We start from the raw sequence: 16,619 nt of genomic DNA, 5'->3' as shown, positions 1-16,619 counted from the left end.
GACCCAAGAGCCATAGGCAAGGCTCTACATTTCAATATGAATGTTCAATACACACAATGGACTGAATGGGAAGTTGATTTCCCACAGTTAAAGTTCCATACTAAGAGCTACAAAGCTAATATTTGTGAAAACCCTTCACAGTTGTGTTCTGTGGGTGTCCCAGAGTAGGCTGATACCCCATTCCATGGACCCAAAATCCATAGGTAAGGCTGTGTACTGTGTACATTGCAATATGAGTATGCCCCCAATGCAATTCTGAAGTACATATAGCCATAGATTATTTTTTTTTGTGCGTCAAATGAACGGATTATTTTGTATTTTTTTGGCTGAATTTATATGGGGCGGCAGGGTAGCCTAGTGGTTAGAGCGTAGAGGCGGCAGGGTAGCCTAGTGGTTAGAGTGTAGAGGCGGCAGGGTAGCCTAGTGGTTAGAGCGTAGAGGCGGCAGGGTAGCCTAGTGGTTAGAGCGTTGGACTACTAACCGGAAGGTTGGAAGTTCAAACCCCCGAGTTGACAAGATACAAATCTGTCGTTCTGCCCCTGAACAGGCAGTTAACCCACCGTTCCTAGGCCGTCATTGGAAATAAGAATTTGTTCTTAACTGACTTGCCTAGTAAAATAAATATATAACAACATTCCACATTTTGTTTTAGACACATCGAGTCCAATTGCGGCACGATTCCACTGTTTTAATCTGTTTACGTCAGTTTTCCAATGTGCGACTTTTATTTGGAAGGAGAATCGCAGATTCCCACTATTGTTTCTCACATCACACACATGTGGCTGCGGAGACCGGATCCTTCATATGAGTTATTAAGAGGTCAGGGACAGCTAGGTTGCTGGTTCAAAGCTTCAAGTGAGTCCGTGTATGGGCCTGTGTTAGTGTCCCAATAGGATGTCCCGTCATGAAGGTAAGAAGTCAACTCGGGATAAAGAGACCGGGGTGAAGCGGGTTAGTGACATGGGAGGGTGTTGTTTTTGTATCGACCTGTATATGATGGCGGCACCACTTTAACATTTGGCCACTTTTATCAAGCCCCCTACCCGAGTTTCTGTAGCTAACTAATAAAGAAATACTTGCTTTCCAATAAAGAAATACTTGTATTTACCCGCAAGGACACTGCACAAGAAAGCAGCTCATATTTGGTTTCTAATAGCTATCCAAACAACTACAGTCACGTAGAACTAAGTTAGCATTAGTTGGACTTGCTAATAAGTTAGCTGGCTAACTGTTTATTAGGTTTAAGGTACTGAGGCAACAAAAAAAACAACAACACTTTTTACAAATTTGAAATGTATTTCGACACTTTGACAAAAGTGTCCTTGTTAAGTTGCCTCTGTTTCACTTTCCTTTTCTCTCTTGCCAACTTCACACTCACAGGTTGTGAATGCCCTGTCATCAAATTAGTCATGGCCCCTGTATTCATGCTTTCAGCAGTATAGTTCGTTTACTCCATTTTTGTTTTAGCATGTACAACAACTAAAATATATATATATACCAGCGTAATTATTTTCTTGGTTTCTAAAATAAAAACCGAGATAATGAACAACCTTTGCTGGCTCCGTTCTGACCTCTGCTAGTTCGGTACAGTTCGGTACAGCCTGGAGATCTAACGTTGGATTCAACGGTGGACATTATTGACAGAGTGGATTAGGAACGTTTTATTTCCTCTCACGACCTTTACAAGCCATAATGTTCAATCAAAGTATATTTTAACGTACTTTTATTGCAGGGGGGAATGAGATGAAAAATGTCCACAAAAGTATACTTACAAAATGTTTCAAAGTGCTGGTAGTGCAGTTCAATTGTCTTATCACCTGGAGCATGGGTGTACACCTACCACATTATTTTTTTACAAATTATTTACAATTCACGGTTGTTTATACCGATCATGCTTTAGTCTAGAAACAAGCAGTGAAATCCAAATTCAACGTTGGATTTCCAGGCTATTGGGGAATGTTGGCTCGTTTTGCAAACCAGCTATTTTTTTTTTTAACCTGACGTAGAAAAGACGCCAGGACAAGTTACGTTGAAAATACTGTATCCCTGAGAACCAGAAACATCCGCTTTTCTACCAACGCTGATAAGGGTGGATGTTTTATTTTTTTATATAGCAAGACTGTTGTAGTCAATCAATTGCCTGCTGTCAAAGTTGGAAGTTCACATAGCTAGCTGGATATAGTAGTCACACTGGTATTTCATAACGACAGTCCTGCACTGGCATTGTAGCAATGTTGGCTTTTCATTAATCATGTGGACCCCGGAAATGTGAAACTGTTCTGTCTCTGTGCAGTAGGTTAGGTTAAGTCTGTCACCTCAATATGTTGGTTCTATGTCATGATGGATAAATTACGCAACATGTAGGCTTGCTGTGTGTGTGTGTGTGTGTGTGTGTGTGTGTGTGTTGTGGGGTTTGACCAATACTGTCTGTGTGTTTTATACCCTGACTGCCATGTGTGTGTGTGGTGGTGTTGGGTTTGACCAATACCTTGTGTGGTGGTGTTGGGTTTGACCAATACCCTGTGTGGTGGTGTTGGGTTTGACCAATACCCTGTGTGGGGGTGTTGGGTTTAACCAATACCCTGTGTGGTGGTGTTGGGGGGTTTGACCAATACCCTGTGTGGGGGTGTTGGGTTTGACCAATACCCTGTGTGGGGGTGTTGGGTTTGACCAATACCCTGTGTGGTGGTGTTGGGTTTGACCAATACCCTGTGTGGGGGTGTTGGGGGGTTTGACCAATACCCTGTGTGGTGGTGTTGGGTTTGACTCGGTCCTGTTAATGTTGTGTCCTTCCCCAGGTGTGAGCTGCGACGCGTGTTTGAAAGGTAACTTTCGGGGGCAGCGGTACAAGTGTTTAATTTGCTACGACTACGACCTGTGTGCCTCGTGCTACGAGGGCGGCGCCACGACCACCAGGCACACGGCAGAGCACGCCGTGCAGTGTATACTAACCAGGGTCGACTACGGTGAGTACACACACACACTTGCATATAAACCACAGACACACAACTACAGTGAGGCAAAAAAGTATTTAGTCAGCCACCAATTGTCCAAGTTCTCCCACTTAAAAAGATGAGAGAGGCCTGTAATTTTCATCACAGGTACACTTCAACTATGACAGACAAAATGAGAAAAAAAATCCAGAAAATCACATTGTAGGATTTTTAATGAATTTATTTGCACATTTTGGTGGAAAATAAGTATTTGGTCTGCTGTTCCATATAGTCTCCTCCTCCCTAAGCTCTGCTGTTCCATCCTGTCTCCTCCCCCCTAAGCTCTGCTGTTCCATACGGTCTCCTCCCCCCTAAGCTCTGCTGTTCCATCCTGTCTCCTACTCCCTATCCTCTGCTGTTCCATCCTGTCTCCTCCTCCCTAAGCTCTGCTGTTCCATCCTGTCTCCTCCTCCCTAAGCTCTGCTGTTCCATACTGTCTCCTCCTCCCTAAGCTCTGCTGTTCCATACTGTCTCCTCCTCCCTAAGCTCTGCTGTTCCATACTGTCTCCTCCTCCCTAAGCTCTGCTGTTCCATCCTGTCTCCTCCTCCCTAAGCTCTGCTGTTCAATCCTGTCTCCTCCTCCCTAAGCTCTGCTGTTCCATACTGTCTCCTCCCCCCTAAGCTCCGCTGTTCCATACTGTCTAACCCTGTCTCCTCCTCCCTATCCTCTGCTGTTCCGTACTGTCTCCTCCTCCCTAACCTCTGCTGTTCCATCCTGTCTCCTCCTCCCTAAACTCTGCTGTTCCATACTGTCTCCTCCTCCCTAAACTCTGCTGTTCCATACTGTCTCCTCCTCCCTAAACTCTGCTGTTCCATACGGTCTCCTCCCCCCTAAGCTCTGCTGTTCCATCCTGTCTCCTACTCCCTATCCTCTGCTGTTCCATCCTGTCTCCTCCTCCCTAAGCTCTGCTGTTCCATCCTGCCTCCTCCTCCCTAAGCTCTGCTGTTCCATACTGTCTCCTCCTCCCTAAGCTCTGCTGTTCCATCCTGTCTCCTCCTCCCTAAGCTCTGCTGTTCAATCCTGTCTCCTCCTCCCTAAGCTCTGCTGTTCCATACTGTCTCCTCCCCCCTAAGCTCCGCTGTTCCATACTGTCTAACCCTGTCTCCTCCTCCCTATCCTCTGCTGTTCCGTACTGTCTCCTCCTCCCTAACCTCTGCTGTTCCATCCTGTCTCCTCCTCCCTAAACTCTGCTGTTCCATACTGTCTCCTCCTCCCTAAACTCTGCTGTTCCATACTGTCTCCTCCTCCCTAAACTCTGCTGTTCCATACTGTCTCCTACTCCCTAAGCTCTGCTTTTCCATCCTGTCTCCTCCTCCCTAACCTCTGCTGTTTCCGTCCTGTCTAACCACGTCCCGGTCCTCTTTTCTTCCAGACCTGTATTATGGGGGAGAGTCCTTCTCGGTGGAGCAGCCCCAGGCTTTCACCTGTCCCTACTGTGGCAGGATGGGCTACACGGAGACTTCTCTACAGGAGCACGTGACTGCAGAGCACACAGAGACCTCCTCAGAGGTGGTGAGTATACACTGAGTGGACAAAACATTAGGAACACCGACTCTTTCCTTCGACACCCTGACCAGTTTAAAGATATGATCCCTTATTCATGTCACTTGTTAAATCCACTTCAATCAGTGTAGAAGAAGGGGAGGAGACAGGTTAAAAAATATATATTTTTAAGCCTGGAGATAATTGAGACATGGATTGTGTAGGTGTGTCATTCATCAGGTGAATGGGTAAGAAAACATATTAAAGTGCCTTTGAACACTTGAATATCTTGGCCATGTTGTTATAATCTCTACCCGGCACAGCCAGAAGAGAACAGGCCACCCCTCAGAGCCTGGTTCCTCTCTAGGTTTCTTCCTAGATTTTGGCCTTTCTAGGGAGTTTTTCCTAGCCACCGTGCTTCTACAACTGCATTGCTTGCTGTTTGGAGGTTTTAGGCTGGGTTTCTGTACAGCACTTTGAGATATCAGAGTCAACATGGACCAGCATCCCTGTGAAACCCTTTAGACACCTTGTAGAGTCAACATGGGCCAGCATCCCTGTGGAACGCTTTCAACACCTTGTAGAGTCAACATGGACCAGCATCCCTGTGGAACCACTAGGCTACCCTGCCGCCTCTACACTCTAACCACTAGGCTACCCTGCCGCCTCTACACTCTAACCACTAGGCTACCTGCCGCCTCTACGCTCTAACCACTAGGCTACCTGCCGCCTCTACGCTCTAACCACTAGGCTACCTGCCTCCTCTACACTCTAACCACTAGGCTACCTGCCTCCTCTACACTCTAACCGCTAGGCTACCTGCCTCCTCTACACTCTAACCACTAGGCTACCTGCCACCTCTACACTCTAACCACTAGGCTACCTGCCTCCTCTCCACTCTAACCACTAGGCTACCTGCCTCCTCTACACTCTAACCACTAGGCTACCTGCCACCTCTACACTCTAACCACTAGGCTACCCTGCCTCCTCTACACTCTAACCACTAGACTACCTGCCTCCTCTACACTCTAACCACTAGGCTACCCTGCCTCCTCTACACTCTAACCACTAGGCTACCTGCCTCCTCTACACTCTAACCACTAGGCTACCTGCCTCCTCTACACTCTAACCACTAGGCTACCTGCCTCCTCTACACTCTAACCACTAGGCTACCTGCCTCCTCTACACTCTAACCACTAGGCTACCTGCCTCCTCTACACTCTAACCACTAGGCTACCTGCCTCCTCTACACTCTAACCACTAGGCTACCTGCCTCCTCTACACTCTAACCACTAGGCTACCTGCCTCCTCTACACTCTAACCACTAGGATACCCTGCCTCCTCTACACTCTAACCACTAGGCTACCTGCCTCCTCTACACTTTAACCACTAGGCTACCCTGCCGCCTCTACACTCTAACCACTAGGATACCCTGCCTCCTCTACACTCTAACCACTAGGCTACCTGCCGCCCGAACTTGATAGAAGCTGCTCCTCCGGAGGTATAACTCATCTAGCGCCCTACACTTGTCTGTCCAACGCATATCAACAGCTTGCCCAGTCCATGGCTCAGTCCACGGCTCAGTCCACGGCTCAGTCCACGGCCCAGTCCACGGCCCAGTCCACGGCCCAGTCCACGGCTCAGTCCACGGCAAGCTGCTCTATCCGCACTGATTGATAGATCACTTTAATGTTGAGATAAATGTAAAAAAATAAAAAAGGAATTATATAAACATGACTTTTCGGTTAAGAACATTTTATTTTGCTGTTCAGAACAGTGGAATGAACGATTGGAATTTTTTTTGGGTTCCAACCCTTGGTTCTCTCTCTCTCTCCCTCTCCAGATCTGTCCCATATGTGCTGTGCTGCCTGGCGGAGACCCTAATCACGTGACGGGCGACTTCGCTGCTCATCTCACACTTGAACACAGAGCACCCAGAGACTTGATATCCTTTACCCTCAGGGTCTTTCCCAATAGGCACACTACCGTTCTTTGAGCACGAATGAGTCCAAATCAAAGTATGCAAAAAAGGGAGGCCTTTCTTGGGATGCGTACTTCGCTTGTAAATATTTTCGAAAGCGTGCGTCAACGCAAGCTTCAATGAAAAGGACGTAAAGACGATGTAATGCAATATTTCTCTAAAATCGGTGGCGAAAATTGTTTGGGCTGAAGAGAGAAAATAAACTGACTTTGCCTCTTCACATCTCATATCTGGCCTGACTACAATATTAATATTCTATCTTGATAATAAATACATGGTTTTTCTTTTTGACATGTTTACCTGCCTATAATACCCACTGATGTGTAGATCACAACCCCATAGTAAGTCAATAGGGCTAGCTAGCCATTAAGATGTTTTTGTTGTTGTTGTTGTTGTCCCCAGCACAAGGTGCACCTGTGTAATCAGCTTCTTGATATGCCACACCTGTCCGATGGATGGATTATCTTGGCCAATGAGAAATGATCACCAACAGGGATGTAAATAAATCTGGGCACAATATTGAGAGAATATTTTTGTGTGGAACATTTCTGGGATCTTTTTATTTACATGTTGTGTATATTCATGACGTGTCCATGATGTTCCTTGACGGTGTTGCTCCACGATGAGTCGAGCGGGGTGCGGCACGTGCGTAGGATGATCCACCCGGGTCGGGGTCTAGGGGGGCCGAGGGCCCGTCGATCCAACATGCACTTCACCTCGTCAACCTCCGGGGGGAGCTCTACCACACAGAGCTCCAACTACAACAGGGAGGCCATGGATCCTATAGGAGGTAGGATGGGGACGGCTGGTTTGGGGATGACACCGCCTAATGCAGAAGTCTGTTCTACGAAATATATTTACAGAGCCTTCGGAAACTATTCACACCCCTGGACATTTTTTTCCACATTTTGTTACATTACAGACTGATTTAAAAAAAAATGGATTGAATCACTGGTCTACCCACAATACACCATACTGTCAAAGTGGAATTATGATTTTAGACATTATTTTTTTTTTACAAATGAAAAACTGAAACGTCTTGAGTCAATAAGTATTCAATTCCTTTGTTACGGTAAATTAGTTCAGGAGGAAACATTTGCTTAACAATTTAACATATTGCAGAGTGAGTCCATGCAACATAAGTGTTTAACATGACTACCTCATCTCTGTACCCCCACACATACAATTATTTGGACGGTCTCTGTCAAGTAGTGCATTTCAAACATATTCAACCACAAAGACCAGAGTTTCCCAATGCTTCGTAAAGAAGGTTACCTATTGGTAGATGGGAAAAAAAACAAAACATTGTGGACAGAGACAAGGAAGGAAGGAGACATTCAACATCCCTTTGAGCATAGTGAAGTTATTAATTACACTTTGGATGGTGTATCAATACACCCAGTCACTGCAAAGATACAGGCGTCCTTCCTAACTCAGTTGCCGGAGAGGAAAGAAACCCCTCAGGCATATCACCATGATGCCAACGGTGACTTTAAAACAGAGTTGAATGGCTGTGATAGGAGAAAACTGAGGGTGGATCAACGACATTGTAGTTACTCCACAATACTAACCTAAATGACAGAGTGAAAAGAAGGAAGCCTGTACAGAATAAAAAATATTCCAAAACATTTTGACAGAGAAACTAACTATGTCTTGAATACAAAGTGTTATGTTTGGGGCAAACACAACACATGGCCGAGTACCACTCTTCATGTTTTCAAGAATGGCGGTGGCTGCATCATGTTATGGGTATGCTCATCGGGAAGGACTAGGGAGTTTTTTTTAAACAATAATACAACTTTTCAAACAGACACTAAAACACAAGGCTAACCAAGACGACATTGAATGTTCCCGAGTGGCCTAGTTAGTTTTGACTTATTTTATTTTTTTTTTTAAATTGGCTTAAATCTACGGCCAGACTTGAAAATGGCTGTGACTTCCCCCCCTTTCTCTGCCGATAACTACTTTAAAATGTACGGTACATTCGGAAAGTATTCAGACACGTTGACTTTTTCCACATTTTATGTTAGTTACAGCCTTATTCTAAAATGGATTAAAGGAAATGTTTTCATTCTAAAACACACAATACCCCATAATGACATCACAATACCCCACAATGACATCACAATACCCCACAATAACATCACAATACCCCACAATGACAAAGCAAAAACAGGTTTTACATTTTTTTTGCACATTTATTAAAAAATAAACTGAAATACATTATTTACTTAAGTATTCAGACCTTTTGCTATGAAACTTGAAATTGAGCTCCGGTGCATCCTGTTTCCATTGATCATCATTGAGATGTTTCTACACCTTGATTGGAGTCCACCTGTGGTAAATTCAATTGATTGGACATGATTTGGAATGGCACGCAGCTAGGGCTTTGGCGGTCACGGTTATTGTAAAGCAAAACACTGTCTGTCTCATGGTAATTGACTGTTATTCAACAAACACATGTAGCATCTCCTGGCTTCCACACATAGCCAACATGCCATTTTAAAAAGTCTAATAAATCCATGTAATATAGCCATTATTTATTTTAGACAGGTCTAAAGAAGCATGATTTGAAGAAAATATAGTATTTCCGAATAAAAGAATAGCATACTCTGAGTTGTCCTTATGTTATGTCCTGATGTGGCTATGCCAAATGGCTTTGAGGCGGCAGCGTAGCCAAGTGGTTAGCGCGTTGGACGAGTAACCAAAATGTTGCAATTACAAATCCCCCGAGCTGACAAGGTACAAATCTGTTGTTCTGCCCCTGAACAGGCAGTTAACCCACTGTTCCTAGGCCGTCATTGAAAATAAGAATTTGTTCTTAACTGACTTGCCTCGTTAAATAAAAAGGTAAAATGTTTTTTTGAAAGTCACGCACTGCTTATGTATGATAACAGTTACGCCCCTTGTAAAACAGATGAATTAATGTGCTTAAATTAACAAGTTATTTGGCCACTTTAGTTGTGATAAACCTTATTAAAACATATAGGCCTATGGCCCAGGCTACATGAGTTGTGATACTAACCTTATTGAAACATATAGGCCTATGGGCTGGGCTACATGAGGTGTGATACTAACCTTATTAAAACATATAGGCCTATGGGCTAGGCTACATGAGGTGTGATACTAACCTTATTAAAACATATAGGCCTATGGGCCAGGCTACATGAGTTGTGATAAAACTTATTAAAACATATAGGCCTATGGGCTAGGCTACATGAGGTGTGATACTAACCTTATTAAAACATATAGGCCTATGGGCTAGGCTACATGAGTTGTGATAAAACTTATTAAAACATATAGGCCTATGGGCTAGACTACATGAGGTGTGATACTAACCTTATTAAAACATATAGGCCTATGGGCTAGGCTACATGAGGTGTGATACTAACCTTATAGGACTATGGGCCAGGCTACATGAGGTGTGATACTATGATTAGAAAAAGTTGCCAAAAAAAGTCAGTTTCTTGCCTTAAATTGGGGATCATTCACTAGTGATGGGCTAATATTGTCACTCATCACACTATTCTTGATTTAATCTTGTCTTTACATATACTAAATAACGTGACATTTAGTTAATTTCGATTGGACCATTAATCATGCACCTGTATCGAAAGAGGGGCAGAGGAAATGCATATCTATGCACTTAAATAGGAAATGGAGAACGCTTTTCCTATGATTTATTTTCATGCCAGCCAGCTAGATTATACTCCTGTTGTAAATCTAAGCAATGTGCTTAATATTAGGAAAGTTGAGAAATACATATATTAAGGTTAGCCTATAGAAAGCTGATGGGAGCCTCCTCTTTTTAAGAGGCCATCACTCCTGTTTTCTCACGCAATTGCATAGGCTATAGAAATGTTGCTCTCGTGAAGTGTTTGATTCGATTTTTGGGCTCCCGAGTGGCCAGCGGTCTTAAGGCACTGCATCTCAGTGCTAGAGGCGTCACTACAGAATCTGGTTAGATTCCAGGCTGCATCACCACCAGCCGTAATTGGGAGTCCCATAGGTCGTGATTGGGAGTCCCATAGGTCGGCGCACAATTGGCCCAGCGTCGTTAGGGTTTGGCCGGGGTAGACCGTCATTGTAAATAAGAATTTGTTCTAAACTGACTTGCCAAGTTAATATAAAAATACATTTTGCATTGATGTCAGAGTGATTAGAGGGAAAATAGAGTGCTGAGTACCAGGCAGTTAGCTACTAGGTTACGACCAGGAGCAGCATCAGAGCTTGGCGAAGCTTAATTGCCGTGACTAAAGGGTCAAGTGGAATTTGACTGCCTTCATGACTCATTACTGCCGGTGTGGCGGTAATACGGTCACCGCAACAGGGCTACATTTCATCACTTTGTAGAGTCCATTTTACAGTAGAAATGGACGCAACCGCTCGAATGCCCGACCGTCCAGTCTTTATTATAGCTGTTCATTACACACACACACACACACACACACAAAAAGTGTGTAACTGCCAAAATAAAGGAAACACCATGTTTTTAGGGCATTGGGCCACCATGAGCCAGAACAGTTTCAATGCGCCTTGGCATACATTATACCAGTGTCTGGAAATCTTATCTTCTTCCATGAGAAATTCCATCATTTGGTGTTTTTTGTTGTTGATGGTAGTGGGAAAAAAAATGCTGTCTCAGGGGCCAACTCCAGAATCTCCCATAAGTGTTCAATTTGGTTGAGCTCTGGTGACTGAGATGGCCCAGGGCATATAGTTTATGCTCACCAAACCATTCAGTGACCAGTCCTGCTCTGTAGATGGGGGAATTTTCAACCTATGGGGGGGGGGGCATAGCCATGGTAGCCTAAATCATCACCTTTATTTAACCAGGTAGGCTAGTTGAGAACAAGTTCTCATTTACAACTGCGACCTGGCCAAGACGAAGCAGAGCAGTGCGACGGAAACAACAACAGAGTTACACATAAACAAGCGTACAGTCAATAACACAATAGGAAAAAAAAGAAATATCTATATACAGTGTGTCTAAATGGCGTGAGGAGGTAAGACAATAAAATAGGCCATGGTAGCAAAGTAATGACAAAGTAGCAGATTAACACTGGAGTGATAGAGGTGCAGAGGATGATGTGTAAGTAGTGATACTGGTGTGCAAAAGAGCAAAAAAAGTAAATAAAAACAATATGGGGATGAGGTAGGTAGTTGGATGGGCTATTTACAGATGGGCTGTGTACAGCTGCAGCGATCGGTTAGCTGCTCAGATAGTTGGTGAGGGAAATGTAAGTCTCCAGCTTCAGCAATTTTTTTTTGCAATTTTTTCCAGTCACTGGCAGCAGAGAACTGGAAGGAAAGGCGACCAAAGGAGGTGTTGGCTTTAGGGATGACCAGTGAGATATACCTGCTGGAGCGCGTGCTACGGGTGGGTGTTGTTATCGTGACCAGTGAGCTGAGATAAGGCGGGGCTTTACCTAGCAGAGACTTGTAGATGACCTGGAGCCAGTGGGTCTGGCGACGAATATGTAGCGAGGGCCAGCCGACTAGAGCATACAGGTCGCAGTGGTGGGTGGTATAAGGTGCTTTAGTAACAAAACGGATGGCACTGTGATAAACTGCATCCAGTTTGCTGAGTAGAGTTTTGGAAGCTATTTTGTAGATGACATCGCCGAAGTCGAGGATCGGTAGGATAGTCAGTTTTACGAGGGTATGTTTGGAAGCTATTCTATAGATGACAGGATGTCATTGCTTAATTACCTGAAGAACCACACCTGTGCGGAAGCACCTGCTTTCAATGCACTTTGTATCCCTCATTTACTCAAGTGTTTCCATTATTTGGGCCTGTGTATATGTATTTCTGTTCACCCTGCTACATCAGGCGACGGAGATAATTCTTATTGCACATCTGATAATGTACACCATGGATAGCCTATATGCATGGTCCAATATGTTCATCTGATAATGTACACCATGGATAGCCTATATGCATGGTCCAATATGTTCATCTGATAATGTACACCATGGATAGCCTATATGCATGGTCCAATATGTTCATCTGATAATGTACACCATGGATAGCCTATATGCATGGTCCAATATGTTCATCTGATAATGTACACCATGGATAGCCTATATGCATGGTCCAATATGTTCATTTCGGCTCATTTCTGGAGGTAGAAGTTGTATTTTGGATGATGTCGGCGTACTTTTTATTTTCATACATTTTGGAGTAGGACACACACACACTGGTAGGACACACACACACTGGTAGGACACACACACACTGGTAGGACACACACACACAACAGATTCCTAAAAAATAATATGCACTGTGCAACACACACCCTTAGTACATACCCCCCCCAATAGACCAGTCAAGACTAACACCCCCCACCCCCCCCCAATAGACCAGTCTAGACAGTAACCCCCCTCCCACCCAAGGCCCTGACAGACCAGTCTATCAGTAAAGACGGTGTTCGTGTCGGTGTTGCCATGACACATTCCTTAGTTATCCTAATCCTGTTTTTAATCCCGATTTTAATCCGTTTGGTTCAATGCCTACCACTGCTGTTTTTTAATGGCACCGGCCCAGATAGACTGCCACATGGACAGACAGAAATGACATTTTTATTTAACCCCTTCTTCCTCAACCACGCCTCGCAGAGCTGCTGTCCCAGTTGTCAGGGGTGCGTAGGTCGACGGGCAGCCAGCTGAGTTCAGGTCCTTCAGCCTCCCAGCTACAGCAGCTCCAGGTAGGTAGTCCATAGGAGGGTCAGCAACCAGAGGGTCGACAGTTCGAATCCCAGAGCCCTCCGGTTGTTGTCATCAGTAGCCTAGAATCTGATGCAACTAATTCTGCCATTTATGCCCTTAAGTGAAGCACTTTAACTCTTCATTGTCTTCTACGACTTCTTGTTCATCACTTCCTCCGTCCCCTGTCCTCCGCTTCCCTCTCTTCCAACTTCCTGTCTTCATCTTCTCCTCCTCCTCCCACTTCGGTCTTCTTCGTCCTCATCACTTCGTCCTGTAGATGCAGCTCCAGGCGGATTGGCAGCAGACCCAGGCTACCAGACAGCAGTTGGAGACGGCCCGGGGCACCTCGCAACGCGGCAGCCGCACCTCCAACCACGCAGGGAATCACAACGCCAACCCTGGCTCCAACTTCTTCAACAACCTTAGTCCCGACCCGGAGCAGCAGGAGCCCAAAACACAGAGCAGCAACTCCCAGTTCCTTCTCAACAGGTTGGCAACTGTCTGCTACACTTCATTTATACTAGTTATTCTCTTGAGCGAGAGGCTTGTCTGCCCGTTAGATGTGGGTGATGGATGATGTTTTTGTAATAGAGCTCCATTTGTCCCCCCTCCCTCCCCCCTCCAGACTGAGTGAGCCGAGGTTGTCAGAGGCGGAAAACCAGCTATGTGAGGGCCAGTGGGCGGACCGCTCTCTCTTCGTCACGGAGCTCCTCCTCTCCACCCTGCTGGCCAATCCCGACCACAGCGAAGACGACGACGATCTCCGTGACTACCACGATGCCGTGACGCGAGGCTCGGATGCCTTCGCCGCCTTCGAAGATATGGGCTGCGTGGGGGTCATGACCCTAGACGTGGCTCTGCAGAACCTCAACCTCCGAGAACTGAAGAACGAGCAGCATCCCCCGGCGTTGCCGTAGCCACCACTACAAAGTTGGGGGGGGGGGGATTGTCATCTCATCTGTCACCCCCCCCACACCACTACCACATTCTATTACAATGTGTACATGACAGGACACAGAATGTGAACGTCAGAGAGCGAGTGTTGTGAGCAAGAGGCAATTGAACAATTTAAATACATCTATATAAATGTTTATGAATGAAAGCGGATAATCAACTCCACATGAAGACGTGTTTGACTGCTTGGCCCCCAGCAGGTGAACGTAGGTCAGATAGATGGGTAGGTATAGCAGCTTGATCATTTATTATCATAGAGTCGTCCACAGACACACAAGAGGACAGACAGACAGTGGGAAGATCTCAATTGCATACTCCTTGTCCCCTATCCCTTAAAACCCAGTAAGGAGACGTCTTCCCAGATTCTCTCCTCCTACGCCTCTGTGTTCCTGGATATTTATCAAAACCTACTTTGATGGTTTGCCACAACAAACGTTGGCACGTCCAGATTGTTCACCACTGTGTTCCCTCTTCTCAACTACAGTCACTGTTCCATATTAAACTGCTATCACAAATCGGGGAGTCGGGTATCATCGCAGAGATGTTTTAACTCCTGTAGGATAGCATATGTGTGTTCGGTCTATGGCTAATCTTCCTAACCTGCTCTGTCAATTATAGGGGGTGTTTTTAATTTTAATTTTTAGGTCTACACAAATGATTCACTCCTCAGAGACCGTTGATTGAATGGTTTAGTTCCTACCACGTGTTTAATATCACTTACGGTGCCATGGGACCTTCTGCTTTATGCCAACTGACCCATGGCTCAGTTTTTTTGAGTTGCATATCCAGAGAGAAGCTTCATACAGTATGCATAACACTACATAAAGGAGGTCATTAGACATGTTACACAGGAGGACCATAGAAGATCCACAAGACTGGTATAAAAAGGGAGTGTTTTCTCCTAAAAGGCAGGTCTGAAAGTAGGGAGTGTTGTCTTCTAAAAGGCAGGTCTGAAAGTAGGGAGTGTTGTCTTCTAAATGGCAGGTCTGAAAGTAGGGAGTGTTGTCTTCTAAAAGGCAGGTCTGAAAGTAGGGAGTGTTGTCTTCTAAAAGGCAGGTCTGAAAGTAGGGAGTGTTGTCTTCTAAAAGGCAGGTCTGAAAGTAGGGAGTGTTGTCTTCTAAATGGCAGGTCTGAAAGTAGGGAGTGTTGTCTTCTAAAAGGCAGGTCTGAAAGTAGGGAGTGTTTTCTCCTAAAAGGCAGGTCTGAAAGTAGGGAGTGTTGTCTTCTAAAAGACAGGTCTGAAAGTAGGGAGTGTTGTCTTCTAAAAGGCAGGTCTGAATGTAGGTGTTTGCTATAGAATCACTTTTACATCACAATGGTTGATTTATATGGACAGACATGGGGGAGGGGGCTGATCCTAGATCAGTACTTTATGACACCGACACTCTCCTGCCAGTTTACATAGTCCCCCCCCCCCCCCCCCCCTGACTGACAGTATTCCTCAATTGCAGAGATGCTAATCCGACAGAGTGCCTGGAGAGAGTCCTTCTCTCTCTATCTATCTGTCTCTCAGACGACCCTTTGTATGCCTTCAATGCTACCTTTAACAAATGCAATGTATGATTACATGTTTTTGGTGTTTTGGAAAATGCTAAAAAAAAAAAAAAGCAGGGTAAACTGTTCAACTTGGGGAGGACAATAAAATTAGTTTTGGATGTAAAATGAACTACACCATCGTTGTCTAGAGACTCCTAAATGCGACATCCCCGTCACTATTCTGTAGAAAGAGGTGCCCAGCAGGTAACCATCTATTTTTTTCGGCAGGTAGCATAGCGGTTAAGGGCATTTGGCCAGTAACCGAAAAGGCTGCTGGTTCGAATCCCTGAGCTGACTAGGTGAGAGAAGAAAAAAAAATAAATCTGTCTGTGCTCTTGAGCAAGGCACTTAACCCTAATTGCTCCTGTAAGTCTCTCTGGATCAGAGCGTCTGCTGAACGACCACACTGGAAAGAATGATAGGAGAACTAGGCCTGGATTGAAGCTAACCATAAAGTAGGTATTGGTTTACAATCTTCATCCCTCATACTTGGTATTCTGAAAGTGCCAGCATACCTATGAGGGGAGTGTTAGTAGTTGTAGGTTTCTATACGGTGTCTAGCTGTAAAGAGCAGTCTGAATGTATAAGGTGGGGGGGGGGACGGACTGCGGCATGGTCAATTATTTATTTTTGTTTAACCAGGCGAGTCGGTAAAGAACAAATTCTCATTTACAATGATGGCCTGGGGACAAGACTAATGGCCACTTGGTGAGAGTGAGAAATAATGAGATTGCCTCTTCTCTTCAGTCTCCTCCATGCGCTCCAAGTGGCACCCTATTCTCTATAATAGTGTCCTATCTTTTGACCAGAGTGCTATGGGCCCTGATCAAAAGTAGGGCACTCTAAAGACAAATCGGGTTCCATTTGGGATGTTTCCTTGGTGACGCTACCTCTCGTTGCTCTGCAGTGGGTGTGACTGCGCCACTGTGACTGTTACCAAGGGGACATTCATGAGGGGGGGACT

The 16,619-nt window shown here is 45.1% G+C and overlaps 1 protein-coding gene across 1 annotated transcript; it reads left to right on the top strand.

Moving 5' to 3' along the window:
* Positions 1 to 413: 413 nt before the first annotated feature.
* On the top strand, positions 414 to 14,634 carry LOC110525171 (E3 ubiquitin-protein ligase KCMF1). Its single transcript, XM_036979240.2, has 8 exons — positions 414 to 910; positions 2,799 to 2,966; positions 4,367 to 4,506; positions 6,320 to 6,421; positions 7,079 to 7,247; positions 13,076 to 13,164; positions 13,443 to 13,654; positions 13,791 to 14,634. Exons 1-8 carry the CDS (start codon positions 895 to 897, stop codon positions 14,080 to 14,082), a joined length of 1,188 nt encoding a protein of 395 aa, XP_036835135.1. The 5' UTR covers positions 414 to 894; the 3' UTR covers positions 14,083 to 14,634.
* Positions 14,635 to 16,619: the final 1,985 nt, after the last annotated feature.

The sequence above is a fragment of the Oncorhynchus mykiss genome, chromosome 6 (assembly GCF_057628025.1).
Source record: "Oncorhynchus mykiss isolate SJ-2025 chromosome 6, ASM5762802v1, whole genome shotgun sequence".
In the NCBI taxonomy this organism is placed as follows: domain Eukaryota; kingdom Metazoa; phylum Chordata; class Actinopteri; order Salmoniformes; family Salmonidae; genus Oncorhynchus; species Oncorhynchus mykiss.
Note: the sequence above shows the minus strand (reverse complement) of the source record. Positions and strands in the feature narration are given on the sequence as shown.

Excerpts from the sequence above, each read along its gene's own strand:
- LOC110525171 (XM_036979240.2), top strand. Across the intron at positions 4,507-6,319 it reads CAGAGACCTCCTCAGAGGTG|ATCTGTCCCATATGTGCTGT; the intron begins GTGAGTATACAC and ends CTCCCTCTCCAG. Across the intron at positions 13,655-13,790 it reads TCCCAGTTCCTTCTCAACAG|ACTGAGTGAGCCGAGGTTGT; the intron begins GTTGGCAACTGT and ends TCCCCCCTCCAG.